Here is a 22,634-nt window from a genome sequence, read left to right on the forward strand (position 1 = left end):
CAGCTGACTATTGTTATTGTAAATAAGATTAACCTCTAAATGAAAATAAAGTTTTCCAAAAGTGGTTATAGTAAGGCTAGACAGTAAAATTAGTTTTTTCTGTGTACAAGATGATTTTAGGAAAATTTTTAGCACTCAGCACTGTGCAAAAAATGAAGTATTTGCTACCGAATAAGACACTATACAGACATAAGCGACTGCTTTCGGTTACCAACACATTAGCCACTAAAGATTCCCTAAATATATCAAGTGAAAAAACGCAAAAATATTTGGAAAGTTTGCGAGTTGAATTCTATAACTTGCGAATTAATCCCACACCGCACACATTACCCCGTCTAAACCAATTAGATGGAGTTGTATCTGCTCTAGAGCAATATCGTTTATTAAAATCTAAACTTGCGAGCCAAGAAGATATTGAAAATGAAAAGGATGTGGAAATGCGACAACTTCTTGAAGAAGAAAACGAAGTAGGTGTAAAAATATGCATATATATTAATTTTAATGAATACCTTTCAAATTTTTCAGGTATATGGAGATATTTTACGCCAAACGGAAGAAACATTACTTGATAAGATGCTTATGTTAGCCGAAGAACAAACATATAACTCATTAATATTTGAAGTTAATGCCGGAGCCGGTGGCCAAGAAGCAATGCTGTTTGCCCGTGAGCTTTTTGACATGTATACAAACTTTTTTGATTATAATGGATGGTCGTATGAAACTATCGACAATGAGGAGACAGGTATCGGTGGCTTACGACATGGTAATGTTATTGTGCAGAATAGAGAAGCCTTTAACCAAATGCAATATGAAGGTGGAGTGCATAGGGTACAACGGGTGCCTGCAACTGAAAAATCTGGTCGAATTCACACGAGTACAGCTTCTGTTACAGTAATTCCACGTCCGGACAATGTAAATATTAATATATCTGAGAAAGATTTAAAAATTGAGACTAAAAGAGCGAGTGGCGCTGGAGGTCAGCACGTCAACACTACAGATTCGGCAGTAAGAGTAGTCCACTTACCAACAGGTTTAGCAGTGGAATGTCAAACTGAACGTTCGCAAATAAAAAATCGTGAACGTGCTATACAACGTTTACAAGCAAAACTGGTGCAGCGAGAATTGGAAAGTAAAGAAGCAGACGAAAAACGCACTCGCAAAGCACAGCAAGGAAATTTAAACCGTAACGAGAAAATACGTACCTACAACTTCGTTCAGGATCGTATTACAGATCATCGTATATCCAACGGCACAGTGCATAATTTAGAAGAATTCTTCGAAGGCGGTGAAGGCTTGGAGAGACTTATAAAACGTGTCGCTGTAGAATATAGACGTGCAAAACTAGTTGATTTAATTGATAAATATGAAGTGTTAGTTGCTGAAACGGAAAAAGGCGCGAAGAAAAATGTGAACGAATAAATTTCTATTCAAAATATTTTTAATTTGATAAACTAATTTTCACTTTTATCCATTACATTTAAATTTTGTTTGAACTTATTTAGCAATATTACTCCAGTCGCCAGCAGAACCCATTTGCATCAAATGCTTTCGTACTTCTTTTTCCATTATCGCTTGTATTTCACGGCAACCGTTCAACGCCTGCTCCATGACAGCTGGTAAGTTATCAAGATGGAATCTTTGTGACATTTCCATGAATGCGATCTTATTAGATGTTGGTAAAGATGCGACGGTTAATGTGGGTCCTCCTGACATCTCTTCCACGTGCGAAACATCCGTAAGGGGTATGTTGTTTTTACTCAATGACGCGGTACATGCCACAACGTATTCCTTAAGACAAATACCAGCATCGACAAGCGCAAGGGTGGCGGCATTTAGAGCAACGGCATAATTAGCACCATCTGCTTGTAACACTTCTACGTATACGTCAATTTGTGAACGTGGGTATAACTCAGTCTTTATGGCAGCCCTCAATGCTTGTCGTAGGTAAAGTGTAATTTCTTGTGATTTACGATCCCCACGTGGTCTGTTCTTACGTTCCGCAGTAGAAAATGTCGCCATACTATATTGACAATTTATAACCACTTCATTAAGATCAAGTTTGTTACTTTGCGCCTGATGAGGGCCATAAACTGCGGCAAGCACTTTTGTGTTACCTTGTTCCAAATAGGCGCTACCGTCAGGTTGTTCAAATACACCGAGTTTACATTTGATACAACGGAGTTCATGAGGGCGACGACCATCAAGACGTAAACCCTGCTCGCTAAGTAATTCAAAATTAGACATTTCTTTCAACAAAATTAAAACTTATTTCGTTAAAACAGGAAACAAATTGTTTTGTATTGAAATTGCACGAGATGTGATATTGCAGTGTCAATTTTGTTTTGTTTTGTCGGATTTGACAAATGTCAACTCAGGGTCGTAATAGAGAAACTGAAAATGTTTAAAAATCGTTCAAAATATTTTTTACATTTAAATTTTGAGTTTAATAAATAATATTCAAAATACATACATTTTTTAAAGTTATAAATTTTAAAATGTGATTACAACATTAGTGTTTGAAAATTTTCATTAGGGATTGCCATAAATGAGGACTTTTTGATCTCCGTAAACAAAGAAACTTGGTATCACTGGTATTTTGTGTCAAAAGTGAAGTCATGTAAAAAATGCAATGGGCGTTTAACAGTGAATAAAACGAATTATTTTCAATAAACATAAAGAAAATCAACACATTTATATTAAAAGTTAACGAAGAAGTTTAGTGAATATTTGAAAAAAGTTGGTACGTTATAAGCGGTGTTATAAAAATAAAAATATGTTATTTTCTCTTAGCAGTGAAGGAATTTCTCTACGCAATATAATCGCTGTTTTGACTATATGTATGCGAGTATAATAAAAACCGCCCACCACCCATCACCAATATTTTCTTTTTACGAGCCTGCGAGCGTTACAAAATTGTAATTCACAACACTAAATTTGAGACCGACGATAGTGCCAGTGGCCAACAGCGCCAATTAAAGTTAATTAAATGTAATTGTAATGTTGATTATTGGAGAAAGGGAATGCGACGCAACTCTAGCTTCTGCTTAACAGAGTTAAGAGCGTTGCACATTTTACCCATACATATGTTTTGCTTATCCATAATATTAATATACATACGTACGTATACGTATGCATGTAAAAAATTTATTATTATATGTTTTGATACAAGTTGAAGAAACGCAAATACAATATTTTGAATTGCGTTCAACGTAAAAATGCATAAGTAATAAATTATATTTAATAATTGATATATATTTTTGGAATAATTACGTTTTTTTTTTGTATTTACATTAGATTAAAACATTTAATCACGTCAAAACAACGGTTTAAGTCTAAGGATCACATAATAATGCCACCATTGAAGACATACTCGCCACACAACGAATTCAATGCAAATTGTCACAATGGCAATAGTACAACTGGCGAAGGTGAAAGTAATACATCGGCCGCTGCTGCAACAGCATCTTCAAACTTAAGTGATATTTGTGGTGCTGTAAGCAATGCAGGTGCACAGCAGCGCGCTTCACTGCCTTGTTACAGCAATGCACAGTTTCCATTCAAAGTGCTAGCCAATTTAAATCAATTACGTGCAGAATCGCGTTTCTGTGACGTAGAAATTGTTGCTGGTGGTATTACATTCAATGCACATAGGGCTGTATTAAGCGCGGCCAGCGCCTACTTTGAGGCAATGTTCCGCCCTGAACTTGGTTTGAATGAGGTGAATCAAAAGTCAGTGGTGCTACACACCATAGATGGCGAGATCTTAAGCATTTTACTGGATTTTATATATACAGGACGATGTGAAATTACGCAGGTGCGTTAAAAAATTTTAATTTAATTTTATAAATAAATAATTAGCACTTTTTGTGTATTTGCTTTATTGACATATTTGATATTTGTTTATTTGCAGTCTAATGTTCAAGAGCTATTAGCTGCAGCTGATATGCTACAGTTGCCGGAAGTTGTTGACGGCTGCTGCGACTTTCTATGCCGCGAATTACATGCCACCAACGCATTGGGCATTCTCCGCTTTGCAGAAGCTCATAATTGTGAGACTTTAAAGAAAAGTGCATTGAACTTTGTGCACTCAAACTTTCCGGCGGTAAGTGGAATTGAAATATCTGTTAATTTAAGTGTTGTACCGAAAATATCAAGTTTAGTTTTAATATATTAAAATATAAGGAAATATATCGTCATCTGAAATGCAAAATAACGTAACAACATTTTCAGAAATTTAAAGTGGCATGAATGAAACACGAAATAAAATGGAACATGAGTGAAACAAAATTTTAATATCGATTAAAACTGGTTTATATCTGACCGCAGAACCTGAAAATGTTGAACATGTGTAATATTATGTGTGTAATATGAAGTAGTGTAATAAATAAGACACTCGATTTCGAATTTTTTGATGATACGTTATTTTGCATTTCAGGTGACGATATGTATTTTCAAGAAAAAATGTAATAATGTGTAAATATAATAATAATTAAAAAATAAAGTTCGCGACTTGATGTGTTTCCGGCCGGGTTCGAACCGGCGACCTTGTGCGTGTGAAGCACACGTGATAACCACTACACTACGGAAACGGTTGTGAGTGATCTGACATTTAACACATTTAATATTACAGTGCCAACGATTAAAATAAAATATTTTATTAGCCAAATTATTACTTATTTATTACAAATCCAATATATACCATACATATGTATGTATATTAATGAAGATAAAAAATAATTAAATTACGTTTATTTTTGCACAGATAACCCTCGAAGATGAATTTTTAGACACACCACAAACTCTGCTCGCTCAGCTACTGACTTCCGAGCAACTGCGTGTCGATTCTGAATCTCAAGTTTTCCAAGCGGCCCTACGTTGGATAAAACATGATGTTACTCAACGTCGTTGCTACGTCTTCGACACGCTATCACATGTGCGTTTAGCACTTGTACCCGTCAAAGTAATCGATCAGGCATTGAAGGATTGCCGCGATATGTCCGTAAAGATTGCCTTACGTTCTATTTGTCGCGATATAGCCTCGAAGCGTGGCCAATTAGTGCCACTACGTGTCTGTCCGCGTCAACAAGCTAAAAAGAACATCTATATAATTGGTGGCTCGCGGCGTGAGTCGCAACGTGACTGGACACCATCCGATTGTATATTTGAAACAGTCGCGAAATTCGATATCTTTCGACGAGAATGGTCGGAAACGGCACCAATGGAAATCGGACGCATTCTGCCTGGTGTGGCTGCATTGAATGGGAAAATATATGTCATAGGTGGCGAACGTGGTTCTCAAATTCTGGCTAATGGTGAAGTATATGACCCACAAACTGATGTTTGGACACCGATAGCACCAATGATTGTGCCGCGTTGTGAGTTTGGTCTATGCACCTTTGGTGGCACACTGCTGGCGGTGGGCGGCTGGTTAGGTGACGATATAGGTGGTTCAATTGAGTGCTATGATCCCGAAAAAAATGCATGGAGCAAGTTGGGCGATTTGCCAGAACCGCGTTTTAGTATGGGCGTAGTCAGTTTTGAAGGACTTATTTATATAGTTGGCGGCTGCACAACGTCAAGTCGTCATTTGCCCGATTTAATAAGGTGCGTAGACTTGAATTACTCTTCTCATTTGTGATTAAATTTTGACATATGTATGTATTTTTTGAACTTTAGTTTCAACCCCATAACTCTCGATTGGCAACCGATGGCACGTATGCGCACCGCCCGCTGTCAAATGGGTGTAGCCGTGCTAAATCGTCATCTCTACGTAGTGGGCGGCAACAGTAGTTCACAGGATGTGCTGAGCACAGTTGAGCGTTACAGTTTCGACGATAATAAGTGGGAGAGTGTGTGCTCTATGTCTGTACCACGTGCTATACCCGCTGTAGCTGCTGCTGATGGCCTACTATATGTGGCTGGCGGCGATCAGGTTAGTTAATACTTTTTTTTTAATTTTTTTTTTATTAATTAATGTTTTAAATGTTTCAGCCGTGTGAGGATAACTTCTATCGTGCTCATATCACAATCAACGCCGTGGAAGCATATGATCCCCTGACTGACACTTGGAAGAATTGCCCCGATTTGCCTGTTGGGCGCTCGGAGGCTGGCGCTGTCGTTGTTTAACGCATATTTATGCATAGCAACGTGACACTTTTGGGCAATAACAACTGCTGCGTTTATATCGTTGTGCGTTTAGTGAAAATTATAAAGTCTTTTACAAAACGTATGCGATAAATTTAATATACGATAGATAGGGTATGCATTTGTATTATATGTATTTCCTGATTTCATAATGTTATGATTTTTTAAAACATTTTTTACATTCTACATATAAAATTAAAATTAAGATTTCGCATTAATAAGCCACAACTATTCATATTATTTTAAAAATATTATTTTTGTATGTTATGCATTTATTATAGTGCAAATTGGAACGCCCTGCAATATGCAGTTTGATTAAACTCTCAGGGTTGCAAATATTTTAATTCCAAAAATTTTGCATTAAAATTAATTCAATTTTTAGTTTCAATTTTTTATTATAATTTAAATTTTCAATTGCTTATTCCAAAATTAGAATTTACCTTTTTGGAACAACAACAAAAAAGTTTATGGTTCTAATTTTTGTTTTAATCATTGAGTTTAAAAATTTTGTTTGGAATTAAAAATTGAAAATTTTTAAAAAATATTATTGTTTTAAAAATTTGAGTAACAAATAGGAAATTGTTTTCAAATTAAAAACTGGAATAGTTTAAAGATTTTTAGTTATTTGGAAGTAATTGTTTTTTTTTCGTTCCGGTATTTTTAACAAAAATTTCTTTATTTTTTGGTTCGGTATTTGGGATTCAACTCTGAATTATATATTTACTAAGATTTTCGGAATTACGAAATAAATAATATCTAATTCGAATGTTAATTCAAATATTTTTGCATAATTTGCAACCCTGAAAATTAAAAATAAAACGGCAACTACACATAAAATTAATATAAAAAATGCGCAAATTGTTTTGAAAGTGCCTAATATTGGCACGTAAACATCAATACTTAAATAAATGATACCAAAGCGATCAATATATTATTTAATGTTTTTTTGAACTTTTGAGCGCCAAGACTGTTGAAAAGTTCTTGCAATTATGTATTTATTCAAACCTTGCAGCATTTTCTAAAATGGAGTAAACAAATAGGCTTCCAATTGTAATTGTTAACAAAACCTAAATGAGATAAATAAATACAGACATACATATGTATGTATGTCAAATTTAGTAAGTAAAATCGAAATTCACCGTATCTACAAAAAAAATATTTAAAAAGACTACAAAGTTAATTTGAAACGCTATAATATTTAAAATTACAAACTTACATATAACGGTGTCTTTTTCATAACAAAACACAACAAATGTATGTATGTAGGAATCCTGTAGTGCGTATTTAAAATACCGTTAGCACTGTCTATAATAACTGCAAATACAAAATTATCTGTGAATATGTTGTAACTAACAATTGTAACTAATTGTATTAAAAAAGCTTTTATTATACTAAAATGGAAGGAGGTTATGTGACACGTCTAATTTATGGTTGAACTAATGTGTCTTTTTTTGTAATAAAAGCAGCAAATTATGCTCATCATTTTTGCTTTCAGAAATGTTCAAACTGAGAAAAAATCAAATAATATATATATGTATACATACATATATAAAGTAAACTTTCAACGTTAACGCATTGCTAAAAAAAAAAAAACAAAAAAAAATATATATTTTTATTTGAAGCAGATATGTATGTATATGTAACAGTACTATTGATGTTGTCACTTTACGAACTATAAAACTGCGCTGCTAGTTGAATATACTTACATATGAGATAATCGCAGAAATATTATGTAATTGTTATTTTTTAAGTTTGTGTAAAATCGATCTGATCGTTCTAAAATAAAAAAACATAAAACAAGTAGGGAAGAGCCAAGTTCGGGTATAACCGACTATTACATACTCTTGCAACATGTAAGGATATAAACCAGGGGTTCATAAAACCTGTTAGATTTGTCCGATTTCATAAATTTGGTTGTTCTAGCTTAACCGTTAGATGAACAAAACTGTTATACCCTGTAGCAACATGTTGCAAGAGTATAAAAAATCAAACTCTTGCGAAGCTAACAAATAAAATTATGCCACATAAATTGTTGTATCAAATGACTAAATAGAGTACAGACATAAGTATTAACATTATCACTAGCTATAAGAAAGAGCAAATAAAAAATAATATAAATATGTACAAAAGCTGTGTGTACTTCTTAATAAAAACTTATATTATCCTACGCAAATATCGCCATCTAACCATTTGTTTGCAGATTGTACCTTTATCTGATAGAATAATCCATGCCAAATGTGACGATGCCTTGTCAAAAAAAAAAAGTTTTCCATACAAAGACTTGCGAAATCGGCGGTTAATACAAATAAGCAGCTTCTCTGTGAGAAAGGAGGGGTAAGATTTCAAATTGGTATCTCATAAACTGTGGGGCAAGTTTGAATATTTACAGATAGACAAACAGAAATAATAATCATATGTCCAGTATACAAAAAATTATTTTACTAAAAAACTGACCGAAAACTATCTCATTTCAATAGAAATATAAAATAAAAGAAAAATAATTAAAAAGAAACAGTTAATCAGAATGTTTCCGGCCGGGTTCGAACCGGCGACCTTGTGCGTGTGAAGCACACGTGATAACCACTACACTACGGAAACGGTTACACTCTCAGCCTCAAACTGCTCACTTCAGTCGTATTTCTCATAAGAACATACCGCTTAAAAACCTACAAAAATTTGCATTTGTGTTAGCATTAATGTAAACTAACACAGAATGCCTCTGAGCAATAAAAATTTATACTTGATGTTGTTGGTTTTTAGCGGCAGAAAAACATTCCAGAAATAATTTCAAGAAATATGATGAAAATGGAGCAGTAGTCTTCATTTGACCTGGATCTTAATCTTTTGTGTATTAAAAAATTGCTAAGAAATCTCATAAATGAAAAATAAATACTTGCATTTTTGTATGAATTATATATATTTGAACTTGGCACCGTCAGTTAATGCAAAATTATAATTTAAACCGGGAATCATAACTTATACAATCTATTTTTTTAAAATCTTACAAAGATACATGAAATTCTTAACATTCTATAGTTTCAACCATCCAATTCTTTTAGGAAAACATTGAAAGCGTTACGCATATGCTCACTGCCAAACTGTGGATTAGACTTAAGTGTCTCGCGTAGCGCGTAACGACAACTTTTCAAGTCGTAGGGGCTCGTGAACTTTTCTTCGCTGCGCAGCAAACCCAGCTGCATCAGCATGTAATTCAAAACACGACGCTCTTGTTTCGTCTCCACAGCATAGTCGACTGTCTCTTTATAAAGCGCTTTCGCCAAATCCAATGCCGCTGGCGATGATTCAGAGAGGTGTGCACATTTCAATGTCGTAAAAATGAGCAATAGCAGACGATTATCGTCAGTGAATTGCTAATAAATAAAATATTGAATACACATTATAAAAATAATATTATTATAAATTACCTCAACAATGTTTTTGAAGGCCTTCAATTTATCTGTCTCCTGCAGTGACTCGAATGCTTGTATGGTGCAAGGTTTCTGACTCAGACAAAATGATTCAACGGTAACTGGCTTTGCTGGTGTCGCTTGTTCAACAAATTGAACATTTTTAGCAGACATAAAAGTATCATTTGCACCAAACATCTGTTAATCAAATAAAGAAACGAATCAATTAAAAAAAAAGACACTTTGCAATATGATATTTGAAAATTTTTACATTTGTTGTAAAAGCGGGAGATGTTATGTACGCTTCATCGCCCTCTTCGTCGGCATCTTCATCTTGGTATTCCTCATCTTCATCAACCTCCTCAGTAGTATCCTACACAATTTTTAAATAATATTTATTACATTTATTTATTTACTTTAGCTTGTACGTACATCTTCTTCATCATCATCATCTTCTTCATCGTCGTCATCTCCATCCTCATCTTCATCATCGTCGCACTCAGATTGATCTTCTTCAAGGCTCTCTAATGCATTTGGATTCGCGAATGTCTCTATAATCTCCTTAACACGCTCACGTCCTTCATAACCAAACTAAAAAAATAATTGAATGCCATAAGTGAAAAAAATTTTCGGCTCAAATAAGCAGCACTTACTTGATTGCCATCTAAGTTAAGCCTCTTTAAATTCGTCTTATTTTGTAAAGCTTCAGCCAAAACAACACCGCCGTCTGCGCCGATTTCATTGAACCCTAAATCAACCACCTCGAGTTGATTGTGATTTTCGCTTAACGCCTCAGCAAAATGATAGGCGCCATGAGTTTTGAGCAGACAATCACCAAAATTAATATCTTGCAACCTAAGTTGGGGAAATACAATAATTTCAACTAATAACTTTATAACAATTTTGCTAACTTACATTGGCGTGTATGCAAATGCTTCAGCTAGTGAAGCTGCGCCTTTCTCAGTCACTGTATTGTCGTTCAAATTCAGAATGCGCAAGTTAGGGTTCTCTTTGAAGCCACTAGCTAAAGCAGCAATGCCCACATGATATATGGAATTTTGTGGCATTGCTATTTCTTCCAAAGTTTTAAGTGTAGAAAATATTTTTGCTATAGCTTTAGCACCATCGTTTTCCAAACGATTGCGACCGGCAATAAAAACTTTCAACTTAAGTGGTGTTCCGGCAGCAACACTGCTCTTATGGCAATCCAATATAGCTTTTGAAAGCATTTGACCACCGCCAATACCCAAACCGCAATTATTCAAACGCAATGTTTGTAATGAGTAAACTACAGGCGAACGCAAGAGATCTTCTAGTCCAACCATACCATTTGGACCCAGAGCATTATCACTCAAATCTAATACTGTAAGTTTGGCACCGGCTACCATTAAACCATTACCCAAATGCTTTAGTGACAATGGTGTCTCGGTTTTGAGTCTTCTTGAGAACATATTATACCACAATGCTTTATGAAATTCGGGGTGCTTCTCAAGGCCTTTTGCAATAGCAGCCGCCGCATCAATGCCCAAGGTGTTACCACCCAACTTTAGGTAGTGGACAACTTTTGTTGTTTCCAGAGCCTTAACAATATCAGCGACTATGTAAATACATATGTAATTTTTATAGTTTAGCAAATTATTTTTCTCAAACGATTGTTGTTATGCGTTATTCTCCACTCTTACCATCCTCTGCCGTATCCCAAGTTAGTTGTTTATCCTCAAACGAGAGCCCCTCTTCCTGCACATCATGCAATTCTTGTGCAATTGTTCCGAAATTAAAATTAGACATTATAGATAACGTAAAACTGTATTACTGCAAAAATAATTAAATCATACACTTGCGAATCTTTACAATGCTTGCAAATTTCAAATATTTTTGTTGGAACGCTTGTTTTGTAGGTTATTAAGAAAAAAGCCGCTTTTTCGCCGCTTTGCAGCTGTCAAGATAGTAGCAACAGGGTGACACTTATAGCAAAATATTGCATGCAATATGTTGGGGTGGTTTTCTAGGGTAGCCAAATTTATTATTACATAAAAAATATAATAAAGGAATTTTCAAATATAATTTAGCACGTTATGGAATGCCCGATATAGGTTAGCTGTTAAGTAGCAGTAATATCTAAATGATGGTGTTAATAAGTTTATAAAACTTGATATAGAAACTGAAATACATGCAAACACTTAAAATATGAAATTAATTCATTGAACCAAACAGTAATGTAAAACTTAACATTAAAATGTTAACACAACTGTTTAAATGTAATCTAAGCTGGTGTGCAAAAGTTCAAGCCCCGCTTTCAAAAAACATGACTTTTCAAGCTATTTTTTTATCAATAAGGTTTTTAAAAAATATTATAAAACACACGGGACCATCGTAACAATGTGCTGAACTGACATTCTGCGCTTCTTGTTCTACAAATAACTGTAGGAGCAACAAATTCTTTTCGTAAAGTATTAAAACCATAAAATGGACTATAACTGCTGAATCACAAAATTCCTGTTAAAACTTGTATAATCACTTTACAGATATTAAGTAATTTATGAAATAATCATTCTTTTATTCATATTTATTAAAATTTATTTTATTTATAATATATTGAATGATAATATTTTAAGTATAACCTTACTTGGTACATACTTAATAATATGTTTCATGTTCCATCTTAAAATCCGTCTCTACGTTCATACATTTATCAGTTATCATAAATATATAGTTAGTTTGACAATGCTAACTTATTTTCGAAAATATTTCTTAAGAAATCAGCTTCCAAATTGAAATTGTACACAAAGTTTTTGTGCGCTAAAAATACATATAGTAATATACAAATTAGCAAGAGATAACGAAAATAAGGAATTTATAAAAATAACGCTTCTTTCGCACAATTATTTCAATTTTAAAACAACACTTTTAGACAGATTTTGCGATACTTTGAAAAATACTTATTACGCAATCTTCTTAATATACCGTTCATTTTGTATACTAACAATAAACTTTCACTCGAAAGAAACGTGGAGAGAACTTGTAAGTTGATTTATATTTACAAATTTTAAACTACTTTCAAAATACTTAAAACATAAAAAGGAGATTTGGACGTCCAGACGCCACGATATCATTCTATCCGCACACAGCATTGAAATATCTTAATAATGAACAAAATTTGTTAAAATAGATAACAGTCGTAGACTGCAATTATTATTGTAATAGGCATTGACATTTAATTACGAACAAAAAGTAACCAATTTTAATATGTTAAAATCATAAAAAAAAACCTGGCATGTTGGCTGATTCACTATGCCGAAGTTTGTGATGAACAATGGTTAATGGGCTAAAATTAAAAATACAATACAAAAAAATCAGCAATGATTTGAATTGTGACGAAATGTGATATCGTATAAACAAGTACTGCGATTTCCAACTTCCGTTTGATCATAAGCTGATGGAATGAATGTGCACGTTTGAGGGTGTACGGTGGGAAAAGAATGTGTATAGAGGCGTTTGATTCAACATGAATGTATAGATATAAGGTGAATTATAATTGGTTATTGATAACCTTGCTGCTTCTCCAATTTCTTAGTGCTATAACTCTTCCGATCTCACATTTTATATTATATGCAGACTCTTTTGCACATTAAGTCTAATTTTTTTTTTATAATTCATTGGATTGGAAATGCTTAACATTCAAAATCTGAATCGTCATCGTCGCTCTCGGATGCAACCCGTTTCTTCTTCTTTTTCTGGAAAAAAAATTAAATAAAAAATAAATTAAATTTACGTTAGCGTTAAAAGTTAATAGCAAATGCTGCTCACCTTTTTGTCACCATCACTATCACTTGTCATTGCCTTCTTTCGTGGACGTTTCGCTGTAGGCTTCTTCTTAATCGGTGTGGCATCTGATTCGCTCGCTATAAACGCATTGCTACCATTGGGCTGATCGGCATCACTGCCATGCTCGTCATCAGATATATGTGCCACCTGGTATGACTCTTCTTTGACACCTTCATTATCTCGGAACTCGAGCTCACCATCGCTACTCTTTTCGGCGTCGCTATCCAATAAGCCAGAATAATTAATTTTCTTGGCAGTTGCTCTGCGACCTGGTCGATCTGCGCGTGGCGCAACATCGACATGCATTTCAATATCACTACCAGATCCTAAATCATCGTCTTCATCGGAAGAATTCTGTTTCTTTTTACGCTGTTGAACAAATAAAAAAACACGTTTAGTTCACACTGCATTGGATCAAGCAAGAGTTAAAAATGCTCACCCCTTTGCCGAAGTTCAACTTAGATTGTTTCAAACCATCTTTGGGTTTACGAACGCGCTTCTTCTTTTCTCCGTCGCCGCCAGCGCCCGCTTCTTTAGCTTTTGTCTTTTTCAAAGCTTCCGGTGATCCTTTCGGTCCCTTTGCGCCACCTTCAACTATTGCATCAAACTCATCCACTTCTTCACCCTTAACTGCCTTAGCTGCTTTTTCGACCTTCTCCTTCTTAATCTTTGGTCTGGCGGCAAGTGCCACTGCAGTTGAAATCTTTTTCATAATCTCCTCAGTAACCTGTATGCCAAAAACATATATACATCAAACAGTTTTCATTAATTAAATACATTACTTTACATACCTTGAATTCAATTTTAATGCCATTTGGATCGGGGAAAATGTTTTCATTGCCATCCTTAGCAGCACGCTTCTTCAATGCACCAGATAGAGCCTTTGCCTTAGCAGTTAAGGCCTTTGCTTGTTTCTTGTTGATGCCTAACTCTTCAAGTCGTTCGCGTTCCTCTAATTCATTAAGTTTCTTTTCAAAATCATCCAAATCATCCAACCACAAAGTTTGTACTGTCTTAGCTTTAAGCGCTGCAAGCTCGGCTAACTTTGTATCGCGTTGTTTCAACAATTCATTTTTCTTTTCCTCGGTCAACATCCACATGGACATACCCAAAAGATAATCGAATTTCTTGACATCTGTTAATTTATTGAAAGCCTTCTCCGGATCCACCGGCTTTTTCTCCTTCTTCACTGTCGAGCTGGTTGCAGTTTCATCGGCTTGCTCTTCATCGTCTTCATCAGCCTCCTCTTCTTCTTCCATATTTATACGACGCTGCCATTCCTTTACTGGATCGGGTCTATAGCCGCGTTTGATCAGTTCATCGATCATGGCCTTACGTTTCTTATTTTCAACCACTATGGTACGATCGCACTTTTCCATAATAAAGCGTGCCTGATCGGTCAAACGATCAGCCTGTGCTGTCAATTGACCGATTAAGTACTCTTTGCGTTTAACATAATACTCTAGACGTACGGGGAAATATTCTTTCATAATATCGATAGATGTAGGAAAACGACGTAAGCAATTGTTTTGATCGAAGCAATGCATTTGATTGGTAGACATTGAAGAGGTTAATTTGAAAGCACGATGGAAGCCGCCATCTTCAGCTTGCAGGCGCTCGAATTCACCAGGAGTGAATGTAATAACGAAACGCACTGTGGTATCAGTATGATACTCGCGGTAATCGGCAACAACCGCTTTACCTTTTTCACCGTTTGAAAGTGCATCCAGCACACTCTCCTTATACGCTTGGGTCCAAGTGCCCACTGGCAGTTCAGATATTTCGATTTTATTATTTTGCACAATTTGTATATTGCCAGATGAAATATAACGGCCATCAGAAACGTAGTCAATGGTGCCCTTGAAATTTTTATACCTGTAATAAAAGTAAAACAAAAACAATTCAAAAGGAGCGAAACGGGTAAACATGATTATCATATATGTATGTATATGCAGGGCTGCAATTAAACATTTTATTTTGTAATCTCGAAAAACGTAATTTAATATTATTTTAAAATGTTTGATTCCAAATACCAAAGCAAAACTTTAATCCCAATTTTATAATTAAATATTGAAAGTAATAAATGTACTATTTTGAAAAATTTAATCCCGAATACCGGATTGAAAAAAAAAATGTTTAATCCCAAATATCAGACTGCCAATAAGAATAAGTTAATCCAATGTTTATACTTAAAAATTAAAAAAAAAAATTTTTAGCTTTCTTACAATTAAAAATTGAGTATTTAGTTTTTAAACTAAATTTTTTTAATCGCTATACTGTATATTACAACAATATGCAAAGTAACTTACCAAGGATGCATTGGCAAAGGCTCCTCATTAGCCAACATTCTACGTATATTCTGTATAATATCACGCGGGTTGTGATTGTAAATCTTTGTGGACCAACCTGTGCCAATACCATCAGCACCATTCACCAAAACCATTGGTATAATTGGTATATACCATTGTGGTTCAATCTTTTGACCATCATCAACTTCGTACGTCAACAATGGATCGTCGGCTGGGTGGAATATGAGTCGCGTCAACGGTGACATTAAGGTGAAAATATAACGAGCGCTCGCACAATCTTTACCACCCTGCAGACGTGTACCGAATTGACCACGGGGCTCCAATAAATTAATATTATTTGATCCCACGTAATTTTGCGCCAAATTGACTATGGTAGCCTGCAGTGACATCTCACCGTGATGGTAGGCGGACATTTCAGCCACTGAACCAGACAATTGCGCAACTTTCACCTCACGTTTGTCGTTACGTTTGAAACAGGTAAACATAACTTTGCGTTGGCCTGGCTTAAAACCATCTACCAGACATGGTATGGAGCGGACGTTGTCAGCATTGGAGAACAGCACCAACTCAAGATTAACGAAGTCCGAATATGTTATGTGTTTGGTGCCTTTGGTGTACAGATAACGTTCGGGTAGACCAAGTACTTTTCGGCGTTTCACCTCGTCCATGTGCGACGTTAGCCATTCTTTACGTGCGTCGACGTGCTTTTTGGAGAAAGCCATAACAATGGCATCATCATCCACACTGCCGTCGTACTTGAATGTTATGCGATGACGTTCCATGTCTTGGAAATATTCTTTAGCCTCCTTAGATGTGGAGGTACCCAAACCTATAAGTAAAATTGTAAAAATGTTGGTTTTAATAAAATCATTTCATGTTATAAAGTTAATATCATTGATTTGTATATGCACTATATTCGCAAATTGCAATTCGTTGAAAAAAAAATACCTTTGTAGTATTTGATATTATATGTATTATTGTTGGGCGTATCATTCTTCCACTCTTCGAACTCGGGTAGTGAGTAGAAGGAAAGCACTTCATTTTTCTTCGATGCCTTAACAATTGGCGTAATGAATTCTTCGAGGAAAGGTAGTCGCAATAATTCGGGCCAGTTTGTGTGTATGAAATTAATCAGTAGTCCTTTTATATGAGAACCGTCCTGATCCTGATCAGTCATAATCATGACCTTGCCATAACGTAAAGTTTTCAAATCCTCCATTGTGGTGTATTTCTTCTTGTACTGCAAACCAATAATCTTTACCAGATTATTGATTTCTGCATTTTCAGCCAGCTGTTTAAAAGAAGCCTCACGCACATTTAAAAGTTTACCACGTAGTGGAAATACACCATACAAGTCACGTCCGATGACACCAAGACCGGATACAGCCAACGATTTGGCTGAGTCTCCCTCCGTTAAAATAAGCGTACATAAGTACGAATTTGATTTTCCAGCCTCGTTTGCGTCTTCGAGTTTGGGTAAATTCTTTATTTTAGAAGACTTTTTACCACCTTTCTTGTCAATTTCACTCTGTGCTTTAAATTTGGCCCATGATAATACGGCCTCCACAATTCCGGACTTGGAAACATTTGCAATGAATTTTTCTGAGAGCGCACATTTCGATCCAAAACTTTTAGATTGCAATGTCATGTTTTCTTTTGTTTGCGAATCGAACGTCGGATTTTCGATAAGACAATTGACGAATACCCACATATGATTGCGTACTTGGAAGGGTTTTATGTTAATACCGCCTAAAATAAATGAAAAGATTAAAATTAAAAAATGTTATAATATAAAAATATTTTCTACAAACCTTTGTTCTTCTTCTTAACAACTTCGATCAATTGTTTAATTATCATGTCCACTACATAGTCCACGTGACGTCCACCTTTTGTGGTAGCAATCGAATTCACAAAAGACACCTGTTGGAAATTATTCTCTGAGGGACAGCAAGCTACCTCCCAACGTTCACCAGCTTGTTCGTAAACAATTTTAATTGTTTGTCCGGAGTCATCATTATTCTTTACATATAAATCAATGTAATCTTTGAAATTCTTTACCGGCAATTTTTTGCCATTTAAAAATACAACTACACCCTTTGTCGCAGCGGCAATATCATAAGCACGACGACACATTAGTGCAACAATATCTTCGTCGAGACGATCCATTTTAAACTTGGACAAGTCGGGACTGAAAGTAATTTTTGTAAAATCGGAGCCCGCAAATTCTTTGATCTAAACAAAAAAAATATAAATATATATTATATTAATATTTAAATGTCGGCATAGCTAAGTTATTAAATTCTATGCTCACCTTTGGCGGAGTAGTTTTTGACATGTTGTTAGCCCAGATTTGTTTGAAACTTTTCTTGTATTCTTTAGTAGCGGTTTCAACCATGAAACTGGTTGAAAAAATGTTGCACAACTTTGCGCCATAACCATTACGACCACCAGTCACTTTTTTCTCATCATCATTGTAATTTGACGAAGTTAAGAGATGACCGAAAATCATTTCCGGCACATACATTTTATGTTCCTTATGAATGGTAACTGGAATTCCTTGTCCATTATTCCAAATCGAAATAGAATTTTTTTCCGCATCAATATCGATTTTTATTGTACTCATTGTTTTATCGCGTTGCTTATTGTCGGCGGCATTTACAAGAATTTCATCGAAGATCTTGTACAAACCAGGTACATAGGTGACTGGTCGCTGTATCATTCGATTTTTTTCCTCATTATATACCCACATGGTTTCGCTAACGTGCTCCACCGAACCGATATAAGTGTCCGGACGCAATAGAATATGTTCTAATTGAGATTTCTTTTGGTACATTTTTTCGATGGAGGTACCACTCCCGGCCACACTACCACTGCCGTTCTCCATTGCTGTATAATTGGATAGCTAAGAATATAAAAAAATAAATTATTTTAGAAATTTTGAAACGCTTAAGCAATTAATTGCAACGTATAAAGTAAACATATTTGTAAAAATTAGTGATATAATTTGCCTCTGGCAGAAGCTGTACTGAAATTTTTAATTTGGCGCCTTGTATGACAGACGCTATACATACATATATGTAGGTATGCATAATATTACCATAGCAAGAATACATTATGGCAAACAAAATATCTTCATACCTTGTAGATTTCGATAAATACAAGAAAATATCAATCTAAGGTAAAATTTAATATTGAGCACATTAGGTAGATTAAAAAATATGAAAGCAGATGTTTTGAAACTCGCATTTGAGTATGTACACCTTTTTAACGCACCCTGTATAGCAATTTCAAATTTGTATGCCAAGAGAGTAGGCGTCGGTATAACATTCGTTATTTCGTCTAAAACTTAAAACAAAAGCATAGACATAAATATTTTAATGTTTTCTGTGTCTTGCTACAATAAACAATATTAAAAACTGAAACTATTGCTTTTCTCATGTACAATCGCATTTGTTTCTTTCTCTTTGGCTTCCGTTTACTTTTTCGCTCGCTCAACCAAAGCCGCTCGCTCTGCCACCGCTGCCACATGAGTGCGCCATTTTTAATTTGCAAAGCGAATTGCAGCGAATGCCGCTTCGCGAATATACAACAAATTTTTATGTCCTCCAACTCTACTCACAACTTATACACTTTTTCAAAGCTATTATTAATGTTTTTACACTTAATACTTTTGTAATCTTACCTTGTATAGATAACCAAGGTTTTATTTTCTTAATTATGCACAATTTCGTACAAATTGTAATGTAATCGGTCTCACCACCGTAAGTTTCAAAGCCGGCAAACTGAAAATGTTCACGTTGTGCAATTGACTCCACAAATTCAAATGATTTTATTCAAATTGACATTAAAGTATATGGGTTATGAAAAGCAGTAAAAAATTTATTTCAATTTTACAACTGACTTCACGCACTGCGACTGCAACCGCGACCGAAACACCGAAACACGTCGTTGCTTTCCGCCGTTGAAAACTGAATTATTTTCGCTTGACGCGAACCACAGCGAAATGCCAATACCGATGCGAATAGTAACAATGATACCCATCCATGGTTGCATTGCTGTTAATTTATTTAACTTTATATGAATAAGGGTATTCCTTATGCGGTCATATAGCATTAAGATCACAGGTAATATATATCTTTTGTTTGAGGCACTTGTTTATAATTCACTTTGAGATGCTAATTTTATTTAAAAATAAGATACAAAAGTAATTAATAATTAATTGTTATGATTAGATCGATTTTTTCTCAACAGAGTCTATGCATCTTTAAAAAGCATTGGATGTAGTGTACTGCCAACTCTTGTTAATTGGAAAATGTGTCCGTTAATTCAAACTTTCAATTCAATTTGTAAGTTAAATTCTTCATATATCTTTTATTTCGATTTAAGTTTTTATTTAAATTATAATAAGTTTATACAAAAGAGTTAAATATTTATAAGAGTGAGTCAAATGTTAAAATATGTATTACTAATATTATGCGCTAAGAACCGTTACCACAATGCGACAAACTTCTTTCGATTTACTAGTATTTTGAGTTAAAAATTTTAACATTGAAATCTTTAAAATAAATTTAAATTATGTATTTTCACTGCAGAATAATGACAATATTTTGTCACAACTTGCTTACATAAAATATTTCGTTCCTAAAAATAGCTTTTCAAAAACGTCCGTATACAAAAACAGGATTCGTATATAAATTCATTTACATACATACATACAAGCATATGCATATCGTGAAATGCAATTTTAAATGCAAATTCTTTCGATATCTTTTTGGCACACCAAGACGTGAGTCCTGAGTGAAAGTTTTATATATGTACTTATTGTGTTTATGCATAAAACAAAAATAAAAAATCAACTTTTATCAGTATCTAAATTTTCTATAACAGATTAATCGTAAATAATTTGGCAATATTTTTGACAAGAATAAAAAATAATCAATTTTAACATTTCAATGTGTTGGCGATCGATATCCTTAAATTGCAGAACTACATTTACCGACTTAGTAGTTAAATAAAATCCAAATGCATTTCAAAAATTACGCAGTTATAAATTTACTTAGAAATGCCTTCTGTTCAAAGATCATCATCCCCAATACCTTCGAATGCCTCATTGTGGACAGACTCTTCAGCACCGTTACGAAAGAAAACTGCAGAATACGAACTCGAACTGGATATTTTTGGATTGAATTTCGTGCGAGTGCGTTGAGTGAAAAATTTAACAGGTGCAGTTGGCGACGATGAAGAAGATGAACTTGACGTGGTAGTCGCTGTTGTTGCAGTTGATGATGACATTAATTCTGTAGACAAAGATGGTGTAGAGACGGATGACGTTAATGTCGATGGAATATGTGATACTCTTCCGTTTCGTGAAACATATGAAAGCAATTGGGATTGAGAAATTTCTCTAACTCGTGCATTCAAACCGTCAACAGTATCTTTACAATTCAGCAATTCATCAACCATTGATTGTAGACAAACTGACATAAGCATAGCTTGTGAACTTGTTATGGTAATCCATCGTAAAGTCTGTTTGGACATTAAGTATTCAAAGGCAAGCTGTAAATTGGTTGGCGATTTTCCGTAATTACTTGCATTTTCATCGGTACTGTTTGAAATTGATGAATCTATGGTGCATGTGTTATGCATAGCTGTTACCCGCCAGCAACGCATTCGTGTTACACGAAATTTAGTCTCATAAATTTTGCCAGCTTTTGCAGTACGCATACTTAATTCTTTATTTCCAATGGAAATAAGTGCTGTGGTTTTTGGTTCCGGATAGTCGATAAGTGACGCACTGAATTGCAAGCACCCGTAAAGCGGTAATTGTCGTGCCATCTCTATGTACTCTGTTTGCATCCCGTGCTCTTGCAAACTAGTTAGCTTCTGTAAAACTTCGGGAGGGCTAATTATCCATTCATTATCTATGTCGCATACAATTTGTGCAAAAAGCAGTTTCAAAGCAACCTGGTCATGTAATAGTCCCAAATCATATGTGGGATTCCAATAGCTTTTACGAATCATTACTTGGCACGATAAAGTCTTCTCTTGCGCCCATAAACGTGATAAATACGGTGATTCGAAGTCCATTAATCGTCTTAAAAGCACCAATTTGTTTTGTGTAATATCACTATTTTGCCGTCGCACCAAATATAGACAAAAATGTTGCATAAATTGCGTGGGCAGTTGTACACATTCACATACTTTTCGCAATACCGTGCTGGCATTATCGCCAATATGACAATTGACCTGCAGGGTGAGGTCATTTGATAGCCACACCTCCAAAACAGCTGACACACGCTTAAGATCGCTACCACTATAATCCAGCCCTAAAATACCATCGGCTAAAGAAGTTTCCTGTTGTGCATTCAGCAGATAACTTTGAAAATTATCCATTTTCGAAATAACGGCATCTTGTCCACATAATTGCAAATAATGTTCTAAAGAAGCCCTTCTCGATTCTAGTTGCCCATTAGTTAATGGTAGCAGACGCTTTGGAGGGAATGTCGCTGGTAACTGGATATTGAGATCTGCACACCTACGACGAAGCTGTTCGTGCAGTGCATGCAATTGTTTGTACCTCAAACAACAATGGTAGCTGCCATTTATATATATATTGTAGCCTGTGTAGGTGGTTCCAGTTAACTCCGAATATAATTCTTGCGTATCCGGAATGGAGAAGTGCATGTCTTAGCCAAAGTTTCTGTTACTTCAAGTTTTATTCTCTTCTCAATAGACACAAGCCGAAGTTTATATTTCTTATCACTCTTTATATTTACATGAATATTATTAAGTTCTATGTATGAAATTAATATTTTATTAAAGTTTAATATTAGTCACAGTCATTCACTCTTCTTTCTAATTAATTAATATTTGGGCTTTTGTTGTTTTCCTGACTTTTTATTTCGTTCTTTCTTTGTTGCGACTAACCAGAGTTGTCAAGCAAGCTTAA

General features: G+C 34.8%; 6 protein-coding genes and 2 non-coding genes across 10 annotated transcripts; 2 read left to right on the top strand and 6 right to left on the bottom strand.

The window, feature by feature from the left end:
• Positions 1-11: 11 nt before the first annotated feature.
• LOC105232437 (peptide chain release factor 1-like, mitochondrial) lies at positions 12-1,435 on the top strand. The gene is made up of 2 exons (XM_011214114.4): positions 12-467; positions 526-1,435. Exons 1-2 carry the CDS (start codon positions 111-113, stop codon positions 1,417-1,419), a joined length of 1,251 nt encoding a protein of 416 aa, XP_011212416.2. The 5' UTR covers positions 12-110; the 3' UTR covers positions 1,420-1,435.
• LOC105232436 (exosome complex component RRP41) lies at positions 1,417-2,364 on the bottom strand. The gene has a single exon (XM_011214113.4). It carries the CDS (start codon positions 2,242-2,244, stop codon positions 1,495-1,497), a length of 750 nt encoding a protein of 249 aa, XP_011212415.1. The 5' UTR covers positions 2,245-2,364; the 3' UTR covers positions 1,417-1,494.
• Positions 2,365-2,552: 188 nt separating this feature from the next.
• On the top strand, positions 2,553-8,330 carry LOC105232438 (actin-binding protein IPP). 3 transcript variants are annotated; one of them, XM_019992508.3, is made up of 7 exons: positions 2,553-2,736; positions 2,794-2,988; positions 3,295-3,814; positions 3,911-4,102; positions 4,763-5,604; positions 5,677-5,932; positions 5,992-8,330. In XM_019992508.3, exons 3-7 carry the CDS (start codon positions 3,350-3,352, stop codon positions 6,124-6,126), a joined length of 1,890 nt encoding a protein of 629 aa, XP_019848067.1. In that variant the 5' UTR covers positions 2,553-2,736; positions 2,794-2,988; positions 3,295-3,349; the 3' UTR covers positions 6,127-8,330. The 3 variants fall into 3 exon arrangements, with proteins under 3 accessions (XP_019848067.1, XP_011212419.1, XP_011212418.1); XM_011214117.4 differs by lacking the exon at positions 2,794-2,988 and having other exon boundaries at positions 2,561-2,740; XM_011214116.4 differs by lacking the exons at positions 2,553-2,736; positions 2,794-2,988 and adding an exon at positions 3,059-3,223.
• Positions 4,517-4,589, bottom strand: Trnav-cac (transfer RNA valine (anticodon CAC)). Its single transcript has one exon. It is a non-coding gene; the product is annotated as a tRNA-Val (tRNA).
• Positions 8,331-8,669: 339 nt separating the features above from the next.
• Positions 8,670-8,742, bottom strand: Trnav-cac (transfer RNA valine (anticodon CAC)). The gene has a single exon. It is a non-coding gene; the product is annotated as a tRNA-Val (tRNA).
• Positions 8,743-9,037: 295 nt separating this feature from the next.
• On the bottom strand, positions 9,038-11,495 carry LOC105232439 (ran GTPase-activating protein). Its single transcript, XM_011214118.4, has 7 exons — positions 11,234-11,495; positions 10,467-11,148; positions 10,205-10,406; positions 9,984-10,142; positions 9,823-9,924; positions 9,570-9,749; positions 9,038-9,515 (listed from the first exon to the last, which is right to left on the bottom strand). Exons 1-7 carry the CDS (start codon positions 11,337-11,339, stop codon positions 9,183-9,185), a joined length of 1,764 nt encoding a protein of 587 aa, XP_011212420.2. The 5' UTR covers positions 11,340-11,495; the 3' UTR covers positions 9,038-9,182.
• Positions 11,496-12,084: 589 nt separating this feature from the next.
• On the bottom strand, positions 12,085-19,666 carry LOC105232443 (DNA topoisomerase 2). The gene is made up of 9 exons (XM_011214123.4): positions 19,368-19,666; positions 17,997-18,587; positions 17,497-17,917; positions 16,634-17,434; positions 15,686-16,514; positions 14,168-15,251; positions 13,816-14,103; positions 13,359-13,745; positions 12,085-13,285 (listed from the first exon to the last, which is right to left on the bottom strand). The coding sequence occupies exons 2-9, from the start codon at positions 18,567-18,569 to the stop codon at positions 13,223-13,225; spliced, it is 4,446 nt and encodes a 1,481-aa protein (XP_011212425.2). The 5' UTR covers positions 18,570-18,587; positions 19,368-19,666; the 3' UTR covers positions 12,085-13,222.
• Positions 19,667-20,023: 357 nt separating this feature from the next.
• On the bottom strand, positions 20,024-22,603 carry LOC105232442 (sorting nexin-17). The gene has a single exon (XM_011214121.4). It carries the CDS (start codon positions 22,367-22,369, stop codon positions 20,759-20,761), a length of 1,611 nt encoding a protein of 536 aa, XP_011212423.1. The 5' UTR covers positions 22,370-22,603; the 3' UTR covers positions 20,024-20,758.
• Positions 22,604-22,634: the final 31 nt, after the last annotated feature.

Source organism: Bactrocera dorsalis, chromosome 1 (genome assembly GCF_023373825.1).
Source record: "Bactrocera dorsalis isolate Fly_Bdor chromosome 1, ASM2337382v1, whole genome shotgun sequence".
NCBI classification, from domain to species: Eukaryota; Metazoa; Arthropoda; class Insecta; order Diptera; family Tephritidae; genus Bactrocera; species Bactrocera dorsalis.

What these genes read in the sequence shown, in the direction of transcription:
- LOC105232437 (XM_011214114.4), top strand. Translation starts at nt 111, where the DNA reads ATGATTTTAGGAAAATTTTTAGCACTCAGCACTGTGCAAAAAATGAAG. An exon ending in TTCTTGAAGAAGAAAACGAA is followed by an intron (nt 468 to 525) that starts GTAGGTGTAAAA and finishes CAAATTTTTCAG; the next exon opens with GTATATGGAGATATTTTACG.
- LOC105232439 (XM_011214118.4), bottom strand. Translation starts at nt 11,339, where the DNA reads ATGTCTAATTTTAATTTCGGAACAATTGCACAAGAATTGCATGATGTG. An exon ending in GCATTTGCATACACGCCAAT is followed by an intron (nt 10,407 to 10,466) that starts GTAAGTTAGCAA and finishes TCCCCAACTTAG; the next exon opens with GTTGCAAGATATTAATTTTG. An exon ending in ATGATGATGATGAAGAAGAT is followed by an intron (nt 9,925 to 9,983) that starts GTACGTACAAGC and finishes AAAATTGTGTAG; the next exon opens with GATACTACTGAGGAGGTTGA.
- LOC105232443 (XM_011214123.4), bottom strand. Translation starts at nt 18,569, where the DNA reads ATGGAGAACGGCAGTGGTAGTGTGGCCGGGAGTGGTACCTCCATCGAA. An exon ending in AGTTGAACTTCGGCAAAGGG is followed by an intron (nt 13,746 to 13,815) that starts GTGAGCATTTTT and finishes TTTGTTCAACAG; the next exon opens with CGTAAAAAGAAACAGAATTC. An exon ending in ATAGTGATGGTGACAAAAAG is followed by an intron (nt 13,286 to 13,358) that starts GTGAGCAGCATT and finishes TTTTTTTTCCAG; the next exon opens with AAAAAGAAGAAGAAACGGGT.
- LOC105232436 (XM_011214113.4), bottom strand. Translation starts at nt 2,244, where the DNA reads ATGTCTAATTTTGAATTACTTAGCGAGCAGGGTTTACGTCTTGATGGT.
- LOC105232438 (XM_011214116.4), top strand. An exon ending in GACGATGTGAAATTACGCAG is followed by an intron (nt 3,815 to 3,910) that starts GTGCGTTAAAAA and finishes GTTTATTTGCAG; the next exon opens with TCTAATGTTCAAGAGCTATT. An exon ending in ATGTGGCTGGCGGCGATCAG is followed by an intron (nt 5,933 to 5,991) that starts GTTAGTTAATAC and finishes TAAATGTTTCAG; the next exon opens with CCGTGTGAGGATAACTTCTA.
- LOC105232442 (XM_011214121.4), bottom strand. Translation starts at nt 22,369, where the DNA reads ATGCACTTCTCCATTCCGGATACGCAAGAATTATATTCGGAGTTAACT.